Source organism: Podarcis erhardii (genome assembly GCF_964252035.2).
Source record: "Podarcis erhardii genome assembly, chromosome: 3".
Classification (NCBI taxonomy): domain Eukaryota; kingdom Metazoa; phylum Chordata; class Lepidosauria; order Squamata; family Lacertidae; genus Podarcis; species Podarcis erhardii.
In genome coordinates, this window is record NC_138507.1 from 14,073,095 (window position 1) to 14,091,393 (window position 18,299).

The 18,299-nt window shown below is 42.9% G+C and overlaps 1 protein-coding gene across 2 annotated transcripts in view; it reads left to right on the forward strand.

Moving 5' to 3' along the window:
* Positions 1–18,299, forward strand: part of SLX4IP (SLX4 interacting protein) — a 99,713-nt gene that overhangs the window by 64,064 nt on the left and 17,350 nt on the right. Inside the window, exons 5-6 of one of the 2 annotated variants that reach the window (XM_081857504.1) lie at positions 8,656–8,733; positions 12,882–12,949. In XM_081857504.1, coding sequence (XP_081713630.1) covers positions 8,656–8,733; positions 12,882–12,949 — 146 coding nt within the window. The remainder of the gene's footprint in view (positions 1–8,655; positions 8,734–12,881; positions 12,950–18,299) is intronic. The other variant, XM_081857505.1, reaches the window with a different exon arrangement.

Consider the following 18,299-nt stretch of genomic DNA (forward strand, 5'->3'; position numbering starts at 1 on the left):
CTCAGTGATTGTTTCATTGCCCTTAAAGGTAAAGGTAAAGGGACTCCTGACTATTTGTCCAGTTGTGGTTGACTCTGGGGTTGCGGCGCTCATCTCGCTTTATTGGCCGAGGGAGCCGGTGTACAGCTTCCGTGTCATGTGGCCAGCATGACTAAGCCGCTTCTGGTGAACCAGAGCAGCGCACGGAAATGCCATTTACCTTCCCACCACAGTGGTACCTATTTATCTACTTGCACTTTGACGTGCTTTCAAACTGCTAGGTTGGCAGGAGCAGGGACCGAGCAACGGGAACTTACCCCGTCACGGGGATTCGAACCTTCTGATCGGCAAACCCAAGAGGCTCTGTGGTTTAACCCATAGCGCCACCCGCGTTCTTTCATTGCCCTTAGCCCTGAAGAAAACCACAGGGCTGTCCAGATTCCATGCAATCAGAGATAGTCGATAGGTTAACTCCGCGTTCCAGTGGGCCACCAGCAAACCAGTAAATCAGCTGAAAGGCCATCAGCATGAGATAAAACATCCTCTACTACTCTCTGGAAACCATTTAGGTCCATCCAAATCGGTCCCACTTCCCTGTAGAGTGGAAGTGTTGCTTATTGGGGGTTGCCTTGCGAGCCAAATTGTGACTTATTTCCAACTGCTAATATAAGCATTTGTGGTAGGCCAGAGCCCCCACGGGCAGGTGCCTGAGATGATCAGCTGACTGGATAGAGGGCCATTTCCTGCATCCAGTGGCCCCTAAAAGCTTATTCTACATAAGTGATTAATCTTCGAGGAGCCACAAGAATTTTGGTTGTGGCGGCTGCCATGGGCTAACCTGGCTAACCCTCAGGAATTTATTCTTTTTTCGAAATGAAAATGTTGCTGCCGCCTAAATAGAAACAGCTATTTTTAAAAGAAAGAAAATGTTGGCACTGTCAGTTCACATTTAGGGTCTTTTGCATTCAACACACTAAAGACATAGGATGCGGCTGTTGATCAGCTCCTCTAATTTTTCTAATCTCTAACCACAGGGGTGTGAACAGAGTGACGAAGGCCTTTGTCTGTAGTTGTCATATCAAAGGCACTTTTCCAAGTGAAATTGGTATCATTTGAATGGGTTCCAAATCGCAGCGGAAACAATTTTTCCCTCCTCGTAGATCATACGCTTTTTCTCTCAAAGCTACGTGCCGTGATGAGGAACTAGGCTTTAGGGAAACTTTGAATTTCTGTGGAGGTGTTTAAGCCTCCTGAAATAATGTCAGGATCCAGTCTTGGCTTATTGGCTCTCATCCACTACATTGCTGCTTCCAGGCACAGATCCATGACATGCGCAGCCTCTCCTGACTCAAATGTTACAGGGAAATAGAGCTGGGTGTCATCCACATACTGATGACACTTTGCTCCAACTCTCCTAATAGCCATTCTCAGCAGCTACATATAAATATTAAATTGCATTGGCAAAAGGATAGGGCCCTTCAGCGCTCCAGTTGCCAGGGAGCCACCCCATGCTATTTTCTGGAACCATCCCTGCACGTAAATCCCCCCCCCCAAAAAAAAATGTTTTATTGATTTTCATACAATTTAACAAATTCAGTTAAGTTCCAATGCCGTCTTTCCTTAATATTTTGACTTCCCATCTTTACTCCCATGGTGTTTCTGTTCAAATCCTTTATCTACTGCCTTAAATGTTATGCGGTAGTCTATTCAAAAGGGGCCTTTCATCTGATCCGGTTAGTTATAGATCAGTTAGTTTGCTACCTGTAATTAGCAAATTATATGCAAAGCATCTTTACAGTAAGCTTGTTGATTGGATAACTGATGAAGCTGTTTTTGCCGAAGAGTAAACCAGTATAGACCATTGCTTTGTATCAACCCATTTGATAGATAATTATGTTATGTATTTGATAGATGATTATGTTAAGAAATCAGGTGGTGTGCTATACGCAGCTTTCATTCATTTGAAAGCTGCATTTGATTAAATCTCTCAAGTAAGACTGTGGGATAAGTTGGACTCTTCAGGTATATATAAAAGATTATTGTTCTTGATTAAATGGCTGTGTAAAAACACTGGACGAGACTCTTGAGAGTCCCATGGACTGCAAGAAGATCAAACCTATCCATTCTGAAGAAAATCAGCCCTTAGTGCTCACTGGAAGGACAGATCCTGAAGCTGAGGCTCCAATACTTTGGCCACCTCATGAGAAGAGAAGACTCCCTGGAAAAGACCCCGATGCTGGGAAAGATTGAGGGCACAAGGAGAAGGGGCGACAGAAGACGAGATGGTTGGACAATGTTCTGGAAGTTACCAGCATGAGTTTGACCAAACTGGGAGGCAGTGGAAGACAGGAGTGCTTGACATGCTCTGGTCCATGGGGTCACGAAGAGTTGGACACGACTAAACAACAACACATTCCAGTACCCAGAAGTGAAGAGCTTAGTTCCAAGAAATGACCAGTCCATAATTTTAATGGTAGGTTTATTGTAGCTGTGAGAGACAGGGTAACAACAGGACAACTCCCAGAAACCCAGAAGACAAAAGTCAGAGATTGATGTGCATTATAATGAGTGAAATAAGTATTTGATCCTTTTGCAAAAGATGACTTAGTACTTGGTGGCAAAACCCTTGGTGGCAATTACAGAGGTCAGATGCTTCTTGTAGGTGGCCACCAGGTTTTCACAAATCTCAGGGAGTATTTTGTCCCACTCCTCTTTGCAGATCCTCTCCAAATTAGTAAGATTTCAAGCTACATTTCTTCACATGTAAAATTGAACTGCTGCAATACAAAATCTCTGATCCCTAAGCTTTTGAAATGGTGCAGGGGAATATTGTGAGCAATGGTATCCATAGCTGCTGAGACAGCCAGCCAGATTAACAGGCTGTCACTCGCCCATCTCTCTCCTGGACCAGGTCATCAGAACGACAAATGGCCAATTCGGCCCCCAAACCTGACGTCCCCAGACAAAGGTGACTTTTGGAGCCAATGTATTAGTGAGGTCACACGCAGAGCGGCAGTAAAACACCGCTCCGCAGCAACAGTTAAATATGAGTCAGTGTGTCATGGAGCTAAACATTAGAGATCCATGGGATATCTTTAATTACTACTTGTTCCTAATAGCAGGTAAATCATGAATTAAGATGGCTCCATGCAGGTAAACTGCTAATTATTGCATTTTAAAGAGTAGTGTGGAAAGACATACAGTGCCTTCTCTCATCCATGTGGTTTGGGCAAGTCTTTAAATAAATGCAACGGCCTGGTTTGCATGTAAGGTAAAAAGTAAAGGACCACTGGACAGTTAAGTCCAGTCAAAGGTGACTGGGGTTGCAGTGCTCACCTCACTTTCAGGCCGAGGGAGCTGGCGTTTGTCTGCAGACAGCTTTCTGGGTCATGTGGCCAGCATGACTAAACTGCTTCTGGGGCAATGGGACATCATGACGGAAAACAGAGCGCACGGAAACGCCGTTTACCTTCCTGCCGCAGCAGTACCTATTTATCTATTTGCACTGGTGTGCTTTCAAACTGCTAGGTTGGCAGGAGCTGGGACAGAGCAACAGGAGCTCACCCCGTCACGGGGATTCGAACCACCAACCTTCTGATCGGCAAGCCCAAGAGGCTCAGTGGTTTAGACCACAGCGCCACCCGCGTCCAACAACTGGCATTTAGATCCATTGCTGCTTCCTACTGTGGATGCCGAGCCGAGCCGTCATTGCTAGTAGCCACCAGTCCTGTCCTCTGTGAAGTTGCCTGTTCCTCTTTGAAAGCCATCAAAGTCATTGGCCTTTGCAGCCTCCTGTGGAAGGGAGTTCCCTTGTTTAACTTGGCGCTGCATGAAGAACTACTAGTGCACAGTGAGAAAACCACCAGCACATCACTCCTTCCCCTGTTCCTGCTGGGCTTCCAGGAACTCATCCATAGTTTACACACACGTCCCAAAAAGGCCATGAGGGGTAAGCCACGAAGAGACTTCAGTTACAGCTTGTAGTTTGTTTACAACAGCATTTCTCAATTTAGGTTCCCAGCTGTTGTTGACTACAACTCCCATTATCCCTAGTAAGGAGGACCCGTGGTCAGGGATTATGGGAGTTGTAGTCCAACAACAGCCAGGGACCCAAGTTTGAGAAACACTAGTTTAGAGGATGACAAACCACAAGACCAGGTTCAGATTTACAGTGGTACCTCGGGTTACAGACACTTCAGGTTACAGACGCTTTAGGTTACAGACTCCACTAACCCAGAAATAGTACCTCGGGTTAAGAACTTTGTTTCAGGATGAGAACAGAAATCGTGCTCCGGCAGCGTGGCGGCAGTGAGAAGCCCCATTAGCTAAACTGGTGCTTCAGGTTAAGAACAGTTTCAGGTTAAGTACGGACCTCCAGAACGAATTAAGTACTTAACCCGAGGTACCACTGTAATGCCAAGGCTTGGCTCCTAGTATTGCACAGGAGGAGAAGGAGCAAAGCCACCACAATTTTCAGTAGTTATTTTCTTATCATTGCATATATTAGAGATAAACGATGGACTATATGGAACTGGCGGAAATGACTGGCAGAATCCGAGACCAAGGAGAAGAGTTGGTGGAAGAAATTTAAAGTTTATCTACAGAAACATTGTAAAATTAAGTAATGTTAGAAGGATGTTGGAATGAAGTTATGTGGTTTTAGCAGAAATGATATTAAGTAAAAATGGATAGTTAATTGGTGAAAGAAGAGAGTGTAAAAATTACAGTATGTTAAGATAAATTATTGGGATAAAAACAAAGATGGAAATGATTTGCTGAAATATCTAATTGAACTAGAATACAAAAAAGGGAGGTGTGAGGAGGTCAAGGAAATAAGCAAATGAAAAATAAGTTATGGGAAGGTTTGATTTGTTTTGTTTTGTTTTTTCCTTTTTTTCTGTTTTTTCCTTAATTGCTTGTATTTTTCTGGGGTTTATTATTATTATTATTTTGCTTGTCTGTATTCATTGTCTTGTTTTTTCTTGCTTAATCTAGTGTTTTCTTTTGTACCACATTTTTCGCCCTATAGGACGCACTTTTTCCCCTCCAAAAATGAAGGGGAAATGCGTGTGCGTCCTATGGGGCGAATGCAGGCTTTCGCTGAAGCCTGGAGAGCGAGAGGGGTCGGTGCGCACCGACCCCTCTCGCTCTCCAGGCTTCAGGAGAGCCGCAGCGCCAGTCCCACAAGGTTGGGGGACAGCGGGGAGGCGGAACGCCGCCATCCCGCTGTCTCCCGATGTGGTTTGGAGGCTGACGGCGGGGAGACGCGTGCTTCTCCCGGCCGCCAGCCCCGCAAGCTCCGGGGACAGCTGGGAGGCGCAGCGCGTCCTCCAGCTGTCCCCGGACCTGGTCTGCAGACGGGCTGCGGGGAGAAGAGCGCTTCTCCCCGCTGCCGGCCCCACAAGCGCCTGGGGGGGGAAAATAAATTTTTTTTTCTTTATTTCCCCCCCAAAAAACTTGGTGCGTCCTATGGGCCGGTGCGTCCTATGGGGCGAAAAATACGGTAATTTTTAAAACTGGAATAATAATTATTTTTTTATATATATATATATATATATATATATATATATATATATATATATATATATATAATATATTAGAGATAAACTAGGAGATTTGGAATGACCTTATAAGGAAGGTAAATTTAGAGGTGTGAGGAAAGGAGACAGCAGGGCAGATAGATCGTCAAGATGGGGGAAAATATGGGAGAAATGTACCTTGGAAATGTTAAAGAGATCTTCTTATATGCCACGGTTGCAGCAAGAGTTCTCGTTGCGGCAAATTGGAAAAGTGACAAAGTCCCGTCAAGATTAGAATGGATTCAAAAATTGGCTGAATATGCGGAATTAGATAGCATGTCAGAAAAAAAATAAAATAAACCAAAACAGGTATTTATCTCAAAATGGGAAGTTTTTAAAATATATTTGAAAAATAACAATTGTAGTCTAAGGTTATTTGCAGCATTCGAATAATTTCAGTAGCAGTTGTAAGAATGATGTAAAACCTATTAATGGATGATGTAAAACCTATTAATGGATCAAGGGTTATTAAGCTTGAACAAAACTAGTTATGTAATGGCAGTGAACAAATGATACAGAATCTGTAATAAGGAATAGACGGGAAGTCTGGTCGATAGAAAAAGACCACTTTTATTTTATGATTTGAAGGCTAATAGTTGATGTATTAATTCCCTTCTTTTTTGTTTGGTGGTGATAGAAATTTGCTTTCTTTTTCTGTTTGGTGTGTTAAAGTGAATGATAACAATCAAACCTTTAAAAAGAAAAAAAGAAAGAAAATGTTGTCCATAAGAATAAAAGAAAATTATTATAAATTCATGGTATTTAACACCAGTCAGATTAAATCAAATAAACAATGAATATTTGGTGTTATGTTGCAGGGGATGCCAGGAAACCGGAAATTATGTTCTCGTGGTGGGGGTGTAAATATGTACATTCTTTTGGCAAAGGGTGTTTAAGGAGATAACAGAAATCACTGGGTTAAAGCTGACTGAAAGCCCAGAGGTAGCATTATTATCAATGTACGATGGGGTAGAAGGTTCGCAGGCTAAGAAGGACGCGCTCACAAATTTATTGACAGCTGCACGAATTATTATAGCCAGGAAGTGGAAGGGGCAAGGTGAATATAAAATGGAAGAATGGTACAAAGAGTGTGGGATATAGCTATTAATGATAAATTATCATATGCCATTAAGGTAAGACAGGGAATATGCAGGAGAAATGATTTTGGGGAGATATGGAGGGTGTTTGTAGAATTTGTACTGTTAAAACAGAAAGGAGTCAAACCATCGCAAGAGGCGTTGAAATTTTGGGAGGTTGGATAGTTAAAATTGAATGGTCTCGGTGGTGGGGTGCACATTTTTATTCTTATTTATGTATGATTATTACTTTGTCAAAATAAATATTTTAATAAAAAAAATAAAAAATAAGGAAGGTAGATTTATAGCAAGTGTCATACCTTGGGTTACAGATGCTTCAGGTTGCGTTTTTTTGGGTTGCGGATCGCCGAAACCCGGAAGTACCAGAATGGGTTACTTCCGGGTTTCGGCGGTCGCGCATGTGCAGAGGCGCTAAATCGCGCTTTGCGCATGCGCAGAAGCAACGAATCACAGCCATGTTCAAATATATAAAAGGATGTCACATAGAGGAGGGAGAAAGGTTGTTTTCTGCTGCTCCAGAGAAGCGGACACGGAGCAATGGATCCCAACTACAAGAAAGAAGATTCCACCTAAACATTAGGAAGAACTTCCTGACAGTAAGAGCTGTTCGACAGTGGAATTTGCTGCCAAGGAGTGTGGTGGAGTCTCCTTCTTTGGAGGTCTTTAAGCAGAGGCTTGACAACCATATGTCAGGAGTGCTCTGATGGTGTTTCCTGCTTGGCAGGGGGTTGGACTCGATGGCCCTTGTGGTCTCTTCCAACTCTATGATTCTATGATTCTATGACAGCACGCGCAGACGCAGGTTGCGAACACTGCGGGTTGCAAATGTTGCAGGTTGCGAACGTGCATCCCCCACAGATCACATTTGCAACCCGAGCGTCCACTGTACTTACTTTTCAATACAGTTGAAAAATACGAATACAGTGGTACCTCGGGTTACAGACGCTTCAGGTTACAGATGCTTCAGGTTACAGACTCCGCTAACCCAGAAATAGTACCTCGGGTTAAGAACTTTGCTTCAGGATGAGAACAGATATCAGGTTGCGGCAGCGGGAGGCCCCATTAGCTAAAGTGGTGCTTCAAGTTAAGAACAGTTTCAGGTTAAGAACGGACCTCCGGAATAAATTAAGTTCTTAACCCAAGGTACCACTGTAGTGTAATACTATAAAGCCCATTCAACCAGCATTTACTATGTGTCATTCACCTTGCTCAGATTAAACAGTTTGCAAAAGAATTAAGGCCATGGAAGCCATTGCATTTTATCCAGGGATGTAGTATATACTGTGCAGGAAGGAATGCAACTTATAGCTGGTTCTTGAGCATTTGCCGCAACAATTACATCTACAGTCAGACCTTGTTCTGAGTCTACAGCAAACCCAGAAGTACTGCAACAGGTTACTTCTGGGTTCGTCGCTTGCATAATGCGCAGAAGCACTAAATCGTGCCACGCGCAGATGCAGCGCTTTCACGTGCGTCATTTTCGGCTTGAGGGCGGGCCCCCGGAATGGATCCCATCCACAAAACGAGGTTTGACTGTACTTTGCAAACAAACATTTGAGCCTCCCCAAGCATCTGCGACCAGAGAGGAAAAATTATCAGTGGGGGAAATATAATAGTATGGAGAAGTGGCTATCCCTTTGTCCAAGCCATCCTTAGATGCCACAAGGGACATTTCCAGTTTGAGGAAAGAAGCAGACGGATTCACTGCTTTTTGGCCTACTTCAAAGCCGTACAGCAAAACATACATTTTCGTTTTGTTTTCAGTTCAGGCTTCTTTGGTAGCTAGGATTAAGTTGCAGTCTACTCTGTTGACTTTGTGGATTTCTATTCTCTAGATTTTTGGAGAGACATATTCTGATAACATGTGCTACTTGTGTGAAAGCAGCACGAATCAATAAGCCTGTCCAGGTGATTTGTGCTTATATGTGATGGCCATTGGCTTTAAACAATGAAAAAAATCTATTGATGGCTGTCCTCGTTTTTGTTTTTTTATGTTGCAGCTGGCGACTTTCACATTTCAGCCTACTTTGTCAAAAGATGGACGAATCTTCGATGTATTACGGGTCGGCACCATGGCGGTAAGCTGTTTGTTTAACACTTTGGAGAAAGCGAGTGATGGCAGGAGAGGTTTATTTACAGAATGGCCAAACCAGCAAATGTATTATGAGGCAGTCTGTTTGCGTTGGTTAAAAGAATAGATTACACTGGAGAATGCAGGCATCCTGAACTTAGAAGGCCATGATTTCAAATTCAGCGGGCATGCATGTCTTTGGCATGGGAAGGCAAAAATTTATAAAAGTTTTATGAACCATATTCTTAGGAAGAATCTGTATAGAGTTTGAGAGAAATATAAAAAATCTGCTGGAAAGGAAAACACCTTTATGGCTATCTCCTATCAAGGCTATTACTATTAAGAGAGTTAATATTGATAGACAGTGGGTGACTTACAGGGAACTGCTGTACTTTATGGGGAGGGGGACCCAAACTGAAATCAATGGAAAATGTAAGGAGCCATGTTACGGATTGGTTACAATACCATCAGTTGCATGAAATGTTTAAATTAGATTTGGGGGGGGGGGAGATTTTTCAGAGCAAAGCTCATAATTCGAAAAAAGGTCTTCTACAAACAAAGAGAATGGCCCCAGTCTCAGTGGTGTTCTGGAACAGAAAAAAAATGTAGCGTGGAATGATCCCTTCCACTGCCCTCTCCCTTTCGCTTGCTTGAACTAGTGATGTTTTCTCTGGTTGTGTTGACCATGTCAGGGTGAATACATGTGGCACACACATACGTACCCCCCCCCCACACACACAATTGAATGTCACACAATCCCACATTTATGTGTGGGGTGCAAGGAGGATGCTACCAAACAGCAGCAGCAAGTGCACATGCCCTTCTTTCGTGTGAGAAGAATGGAGACAACCCATCGCAGCTGCCGGAAGCACAACAGCAAGCACTGATGTGCTGATGATCCATTTCAGCCGCACCCTGAAACACAGTCTTTCTTTCAGCTGCTAGGGAAGCCCGTCTGCTGAATCAGGGCCAATATTTGCGTTCAGATCTGGCTGTCATCCTGTCGTTCTTTACTGCTAACTAACTTCTTAATCTTTTTAAAGTTTGCTTTTAACTCGGGTCAGGGTAATTGGCTGGGCCACACACCACATTTCTGCAAGGACAAGACTCAGCGCTTTCTTCCCCGAGTCTCCAGATTGTAAATCAGTGGAGTTTGCTCTGTGAGTCAGGCCTGTTGTCAAAGGGTGGTACAAGCCCATGCAAGGAAGGGCTGTTGCCCAGCCTGCTTCTAGAAAACCGATTCTAGGTGATGTCATTGGACCTGGTCTCTCTTCATGTTTCCCCAAGCCAAGGAGCAAATAGGAGGATATGACATCAAATCTTACGCTGCCAGAAATAACATCACTTTCAGAACTTTTAAGAGTTAGGCTGAAATCCCTGCTTGAATCATGTTCGTCTTTAAATTAATGCTACATTTTTTTAAACACTGGATGTTTACTCTTATAGTAGAGCTTAGTTTTTAAAATAAATAAATAAATGCATCAGTCTAGTTCTTCACTTTTGGGGCATGTGGGGGTGGGGATAAGAATTCAATTAAGTTTCAGTACAATCTTTCCTTAACATTTTGACTTCCCATCCTTACTTCCATGATGTTTCTGTTCAAATCCTTTATCTACTGCAGGCATCCCCAAACTCCAGATGTTTTGGGACTACAATTCCCATCATCCCTGACCACTGGTCCTGTTAGCTAGGGATGATGGGATTTGTAGTCCCAAAACATCTGGAGGGCCAAGTTTGGGGGTGCCTGATCTACTGCATTAAATGTAATCCTTTTTTTTCTATAACATGCATCCTACATGACATTCCTTTATGATTTGCATTCCTTTGCTTTTATCTCAAGTCCTGCCTGCAATTTCATTTGACGATAGTATTTTCTCAGATAGTACGGAAAGGGTTTCCACTCTTCCACAGGCATTTCATCTTTTGGCTCTCTTATTTTTGCCGTCAATTTCACCATCCCCGCATAGTCTTAATAGTTTTAAAGTCCACTCCTCTTTTGTTGAAACTTCTTCTTCTTTCTATTTCTGTGCCTGCAAAATTCTGGCTGCGGTAGTAGCATACATAAACAATTTAACCAACTTTTTTTGTTCAGGCTTTTTTGAGACGACTGTTTTAAACATCTTCTTCAACTCATTATGTATCATTCCCCAAAAGCCTGTGACTTTTTTTTTTAACAAGTCCACCACGTATGAGCGAATGGCAATTTCAGAGGTGCTGTTTCTCTCAGGACTACAGAGAGAGAGAGCGCGCAGCTCCCCATCCCCACAGCTACTATTTGAATAACAAAAAAGGGTGTTGTTCTTTAGTCGTGTCCGACTCTTCGTGACCACATGGACCAGAGCACGCCAGGCACTCCTGTCTTCCACTGCCTCATGCAGTTTGGTCAAACTCACGTTAGTAGCTTCGAGAACACTGCCCAACCATCTCATCCCCTGTCGTCCCTTTCTCCTTGTGCCCTCAATCTTTCCCAACACCAGGGTCTTTTCCAGGGAGTCTTCTCTTCTCATGAGGTGGCCAAAATATTGGAGTCTCAACTTCAGGATCTGTCCTTCCAGTGAGCACTCAGGGCTGATTTCCTTAAGAATGGATAGGTTTGATTAAAAAAAAGGGTACATTCATTCTATTCTCACAATGCCACAACTAGCTTGGCTCACAGAGTCTAGTTTCCATGCCGTGTGTTATGATATGGGTTAAGAAATTATTGGGAATTGGAAAGAAGAAAAAATCCCTACTAGAGAGGAATGGCAAATCAAGGTGTTGGACTATGCCGAAATGGCAAAATTGACCGGGAAGCTCAGGAACCAAGAAGACAAAAACATGAATAAAGAATGGGCAAATTTTATAATTTATTTAGGAGGCCATTGTAAGCAGATGAAAACATTAGCAGGATTTTTAATAACCCTTGTAACGTGGATGTCAGGGAACTGCCATCAGTGCCGGAGGGAGAGAGCAAAATCCAGAGAGATTCCAGAGAGCGTCCCGGGATTGGGAGAGGCAGCCCATCTTCTGGGGAAGAGAATCAGTGTAGCACCAGTGGAGAAGGGGGGCAGATGGGGGAAGCGGTGAGGCGGTCCCATGACTCCTTGCCGGGGACCAGCAGGGAGAGTAGGGGTCCTCCGCTGCCTACGCCCTCCTTGCGCAGAAGGCTTTCGCGCAGAGAGAGTAGGAGGAGACTAGGCGTCAAAGAGCTTCTTTGCTGGAAGAAGTTTAAGAAACGCCCACTGACGGATTCTGCCAGCGATTGAGACAGCCACGGGTGAGTGGCTGTCCGGACAGAAAAGGTTCACTCAGGCAACCCAGCCAGGTGTTTGCACCGGCTTACGCACAAGCAACCCCTAGAACCTTTACAGTAGCAAATAATATGGATAATATGGAGAGGTATAAAATATGGATTATGAAATAATATGCGGTTGAAAAAGTTTATAACAGGACCCATGCAGGGGATGGTGGGAAGTCTCGAGATTCAGAGAAATATCTAAATATGGATATGTATTTGGTGTTGTTACAACTCTACACTTGTAAAATTAAGTTAAAAAATAGTCTGAAAGTCAAAGGCAAAGCTGTGTCATTAAAACATATTTTGGTAAAGAAAAAAGGAAAAAAGAAAACAGCAGATTTATGACAACATGATGCACTGACTCTACCCACGTGAATATCATTAGTGTCATACTCTATCTTCTCGTCTTGTGACAAAATGAAAAAGAAAAGAAAACCTAATTCAGACTTTTTCTTTTTTTTGCTTCTGTGCTGCATGATGTGTAGATCTTTAAATCCCAATAAAACATATTCCCAAAAAGGAAAAAAGAAAAAGAAATAATTGGGCAAGGTGCAAAGAAATAGAAGTGTAATATTTTATTTTCTGTCCTCTGTGTGTGGCAAAATCTTGTGGTTTGGGGTTTTTTGGGGGGGTTTCTTAAGTTCTAGCGATTGACTTCAGCATATTTCCATGAAGCTTATGCACTTTGGGTGCTCTTGTCTGTCAAGAGAAGTAAGTAATGCCATTAGCATAGATGCCAGTTGAAAAAAGTGCTGCGTGTTTAAAATCTTAAGGGATGAGGCAGCTTAGAGAGGGGCGTCTAAGCTTGTTAGTATCTGTGTATTTGAGGGAGCGGGGCAAAGATACACACAACATCCCTGTGCTTCCTTCTTTTGCAGAGTTGCGAGTGTTTCCTGACCGATTTGTGGTTTGTGTCACAAGACTTGACTCCAGTCCACCTCCTCAGGTCAGTGAGAGTGTGGCACCGGGACGCACTGAAGGGTATTAAGAAACAGCACATTTTGCCATGCGCTGGTTAGAAACGTGGGTGGTTTTTATATTGGCCTTTGCCATTCACAGATTCTTGGCACGTGCTGGAGATGGAAAATGTTACAAAAATACTTAGGCCAAGTAGTTTAAAACTTGGAGTCAAGAAAATGTTCTCTGGGATCAAAAGCTACACACCCAAGCAGGGGAAATGATGAGAACTTCTGGGAAGCGGACCACTTCTGCAAAGCAGGGTCGTTCCTTAGGGTGCAGAATAAAGCGACTTTACAAGCTTATTTTTTTAATTGCAACCTTGTTTTTAAAAATATTTTAAATGCTTTCATTTCGAGTGCTTCTGCAATCCATACTAAGCAGCTAGGGATTCTTGCAGAATTAATTATTTGCCACATTGCAATATGATACAGATCTCCCGCAGTAACGTCCAGAGCGAAATAGAGTCGTCCATTGGATTTCACACTTCTTCAAATTTTATAACGCTAAAACAAAATGTGGATAAGAAGGCCTAGTTTACAGGGGGCAGGGTTAGACGTTCATACATTGTGAAAAATATGTATTTAAATGCTATTTTTGCGTTAAAAAAACAACAGCCCGCAGATGAATAGGGGGAATGGATGATCACAAGTGAAACTGACAGTGACTGCTTGATTGATTGATTGATTGATTGATTGATCCATCCATCCCTGACTTTAGCTGAAGTTAAGGTAACATCCATTTAGTAATTAGAAGTATGTTTTGTGATTCTGAAAAAAAATCAAAAGTATATGTAAAATGTGTTGGGTATATGTTGTTGTTTAGTCGTGTCCGACGCTTCGTGACCCCATGGACCAGACCACGCCAGGCACTCCTGTCTTCCACTGCCTCCTGCAGTTTGGTCAAACTTATGTTAGTAGCTTCGAGAACACTGTCCTGCCATCTTGTCCTCTGTCGTCCCCTTCTCCTTGTGCCCTCAATCTTTCCCAACACCAGGGTTTTTCCCAGGGAGTCTTCTCTTCTCATGAGGTGGCCAGAGTATTGGAGCCTCAGCTTCAGGATCTGTCCATCCAGTGACAACTCACGGCTGATTTCCTAAAGAATGGAGAGGTTTGATCTTCTTGCAGTCCATTGGACTCTCAAGAGTCTCCTCCAGCATTGTGTGTATGTGTGTGTGTGTGTGTGTGTGTGTGTGTGTGGCAACTGTCACACTATTGGAGAATGCTAATGGTAACCAGTCTCTTTTTAATGAATTGGGCAATGGGCATTGGTTCTTGGCACTATTGGCAGGCAGCAAAACCTGGCACGAGAGAAATTAAAAGTGCTTCTGGGACTAGTTTTGTTTTGTTGTAACGCTCAACACCATAAGGCGTTTCAGAACAGAATTTTTTTTTTTTCTGGGTGTGTTTTTAAAAATAACCATTCTTTGTGAGCCATGTCCAAATCAAACAGGGAGGGAGTTGATTTAACACTATTTTTTAGGTTGGCTGACCCAAAATGAGTGTATACAGGTTCCACCACTTCTGACCACTGTAGGAAGCATCAATAGGAAGCCTTGGATTCAGAGGGCAATTTCACACTTAGACCTTTCCAACCAGTGGCGTAGCGTGGGGGGTGCAGGGGGGGCCGGCCGCACCGGGCGCAACATCTGGGGGTTAGGGAAATCCACGGGTTAGGGGGCGCAAATCCACGGGTTAGGGGGCGCAAATCCACGGGTTAGGGGGCGCAAATTACTTGCCTTGCCCCGGGTGCTGATAACCCACGCTACGCCACTGTTTCCAACACATCTTTCATGGGAGCGCAGCAGAAAGGAATTTGTCAAATGGGATGCATGTATGCTCAACCATTTTGGAGTTGCCTCCTTATTTCAACTTCCAACTTCCATTCATTTAATTCAGTGTTTCTACAGCCGTTGAGAATCCGCCTTATTTTTGCACATTTCATTGTTGGATGGTCTGCAGATGAAATGATATTTGCACATAACATTATTGGACAATCTGCTGATGAAATAATTTTGTACTGTGATTTGAAGCTGCCGGACACTGATGTTTTCTTGGTTGTGAATGAACAAATATACAGTGGTACCTCTGGTTATGAACTTAATTCGTTCCGGAGGTCTGTTTTTAACCTGAAACCGTTCTTAACCTGAGGTACCACTTTAGCTAATGGGGCCTCCCACTGCCGCCATGCTGCTTCTGCGCGATTTCTGTTCTCATCCTGAGGTAAAGTTCTTAACCTGAGATACTACTTCCAGGTTAGTGGAGTCTGTAACCTGAAGTGTTTGTAAACTGAGGTGTTTGTAACCTGAAGTACCACTGTATAGACAGCTGTTTGAGGTTCTTTCAGAAGTCATTTTTGTCTGTTGTCATTTGAGATGCTTTTTAAGAGAAACACACACACACACGGAAAGAGCATAGCACAGCTTTCATTAAAAAGTATGGGTCAGTTGGAAGGTCTCGTGAACTACCAGGATGGTGGATAGACCTCTCCCTGCCCCACCAGATTTTTTGGATAGTGCTGCTCCCAGCTTCTTAGGTGGTCTCTTATACATTGTTTAGACTGCTTTAGAATGCCCTGTGTAGGAGAAAGGTTTGATTATACATTTGTGTGCATCTGAAATACGTCTGGTGTTCTATTCTTAAATACGTGGCTTAAATAATAATATTTCCCCACTGATAATGCATTATGCCGCTGATGGTGGCAAGATTCATATTAAACTGTCATCTTGCCAAATAGATGGTGCCTCCTGTTCTTGAATATATTGTTTGCGAGGGTGACTGGGGCAACCCAGCCAGATGGGCAGGCTATAAATATTATTATTATTATTATTATTATTATTATTATTATTATTAAAAAACGAGGTGAAGCTAGCTTGAGCTCGGGGGAGAAGGGAAAGTCTAAGGACATCTTTACGCCAGTGTTTCACATCGAATGCCAACATCAAACACTGACTGAAAGCATGACAGATGAATGGCGATACCAAGATAGACTGCTATGATGTTATCCACGTTATCAGAAACAAGCATTGCCTTTTTAAAGGATGCCGTTCCTTACTGCAACACCTTTAATGCAGCTTTTACATTTTCCTAGGATGGAGGCATATTGGTTTTTGATTGTTGCTTAGCAGATGCTGAGCATCTGCTTGAAACAGAGAGCTGTTGGTTCTTTTTTTTTTTTAATGATATTTATTCAGAGTTTAAAAGTTACAAAAAGAAAAAAGAACAATACAAAATACAAAAGAAGAATACAACAACAACAAAGAAAGGAAAATAAAATAAAAATGAAAAATACATTCACTTAAAAATATAAAAAGAACTGATTAAACCTTTACATAACTTTCTTCCTTTACTTATTTCCTTGACCTCCCCTCACCTCCCAATTTTGTATTCTAGTTCAAATCGTTATTTCAGCAAATCCTTCCAACCTTATTTTCATTTAAGTAATTTAATTTATTATATTATAATTTAACGTCCTCTCTTTCATCAAGTTCATCAACTCATTTTTACTTAATCCTTTATATTATTTCTACCAAAACCACCTAATTTTCTTTTTCCAACATCTTTCTAACATTCCTTAATTTTACAATATTTTTGAAGATATGCTTTAAAATTTTTCCAATTTTCTTCCACCAACTCTTCTCCTTGGTCCCGGATTCTGCCAGTCATCTCAGCCAATTCCATATAGTTCATCACTTTCGTCTGCCATTCTTCTCGGGTGGGTAGTTCTTGTGTCTTCCAATACTTTGCAATGAGTATTCTTGCTGCTGTAGTAGTGTACATAAAAAAGGTTCTATCCTCCCTTCGCACCAGTTGGCCGACCATGCCCAGGAGAAAGGCCTCTGGTTTCTTCTGGAAGGTATATTTAAATACCTTTTTCATTTCATTATAGATCATCTCCCAGAAGGCCTTAATCCTAGGGCACGTCCACCAAAGGTGAAAGAGTGTACCCTCAATCTCTTTGCATTTCCAACATTTATTATCGGGCAAATGGTAAATTTTTGCCAGCTTGACTGGGGTTAGGTACCACCTGTAAATCATTTTCATTATATTCTCTCTTAAGGCATTACAAGCCGTAAACTTAATACCTGTGGTCCATAACTTTTCCCATAATGTTATGTCCAAAGTCTTGTGCCCATTTAATCATAACAGACTTAACCATTTCATCTTGTGTATTCCATTTCAACAGCAAGTTATACATTCTTGATAACTTCTTAGTTTTAGGGTCTAACAATTCTGTTTCCAGTTTTGATTTTTCCACCTGAAAACCAATTTTCTTGTCCAAATTGTATGCCTCCCTTATTTGATAGAGAGCTGTTGGTTCTTAGTGGTCCTGAGCTGGCCCCTGCGTGTATTCTGAGCTGACTCCTCTATTCAGGGCAGATTTGGGGCCAGTATATCCATTCAGCTACCATACATCAAAGGACAAAGCTTTTTCTTGGACTGCGCCACTTCAGGTTGCAGGGCGGAAGGATATTGACAAGCTGGAACGTGTGCAGAGGAGGGAGACCACGATGATCAGGGGTATGGAAACTAAACCTTATGAGGAACAGTTGAAGGAGCTGGGTATGTTTAGCCCAGGAAAGAGACCGAGAAGAGATGTGAGAGCCATCTTCAAATATCTCCAGGGCTGTCACATGGAAGAGGGAACAAGCTCTGGAGGAAAGTGCTCAAACCAATGGCTTCAAGTGGACAAGAAAAGACATTCTGACTAAGCATTAAGGAAGAAATTTCTGACAGTAAAAGTTGTTCAGAGGTGGAACAGTCTCCCTTGGGATGGTGGACTCTTCTTCCCCCTTTTCAAGAGTCTACACAAAAACCTTACACATTCGAAAGTAGTTGGATAGGGGAAGGTTTTGAGATGACTTTCAGACATTCCGCCCCCTGCCATTGTTCAGGAAGGTTTATCATAAGCAATTGTTCAAACAAGGTATGAAGGTAAAGGACCACTGGATGGTTAAGTCCAGTCAGGCGACTGGGGGGTTGCGGCGCTCATCTTGCTTTCAGGCCGAGGGAGCCGGCGTTTGTCTACAGACAGCTTTCCGGGTCATGTGGCCAGCATGACTAAACCGCTACTGGCACAACGAAACACCGTGATGGAATCCAGAGCGCATGGAAACGCTGTTTACCTTCCCACCACAATGGTACCTACTTATCTACTTGCACTGGCATACTTTCGAGCTACTAGGTTGGCAGGAGGTGGGACAAAGCAACGGGAGCTCACCCCCTCACGGGGATTTGAACAGCCAACCTTCTGATCAGCAAGCCCAAGAGGCTCAGTGGTTTAGACCACAGCGCCACTTGCGTCCCAGTTGTTCAAACCAGCACCTTCTTCACTCGTGG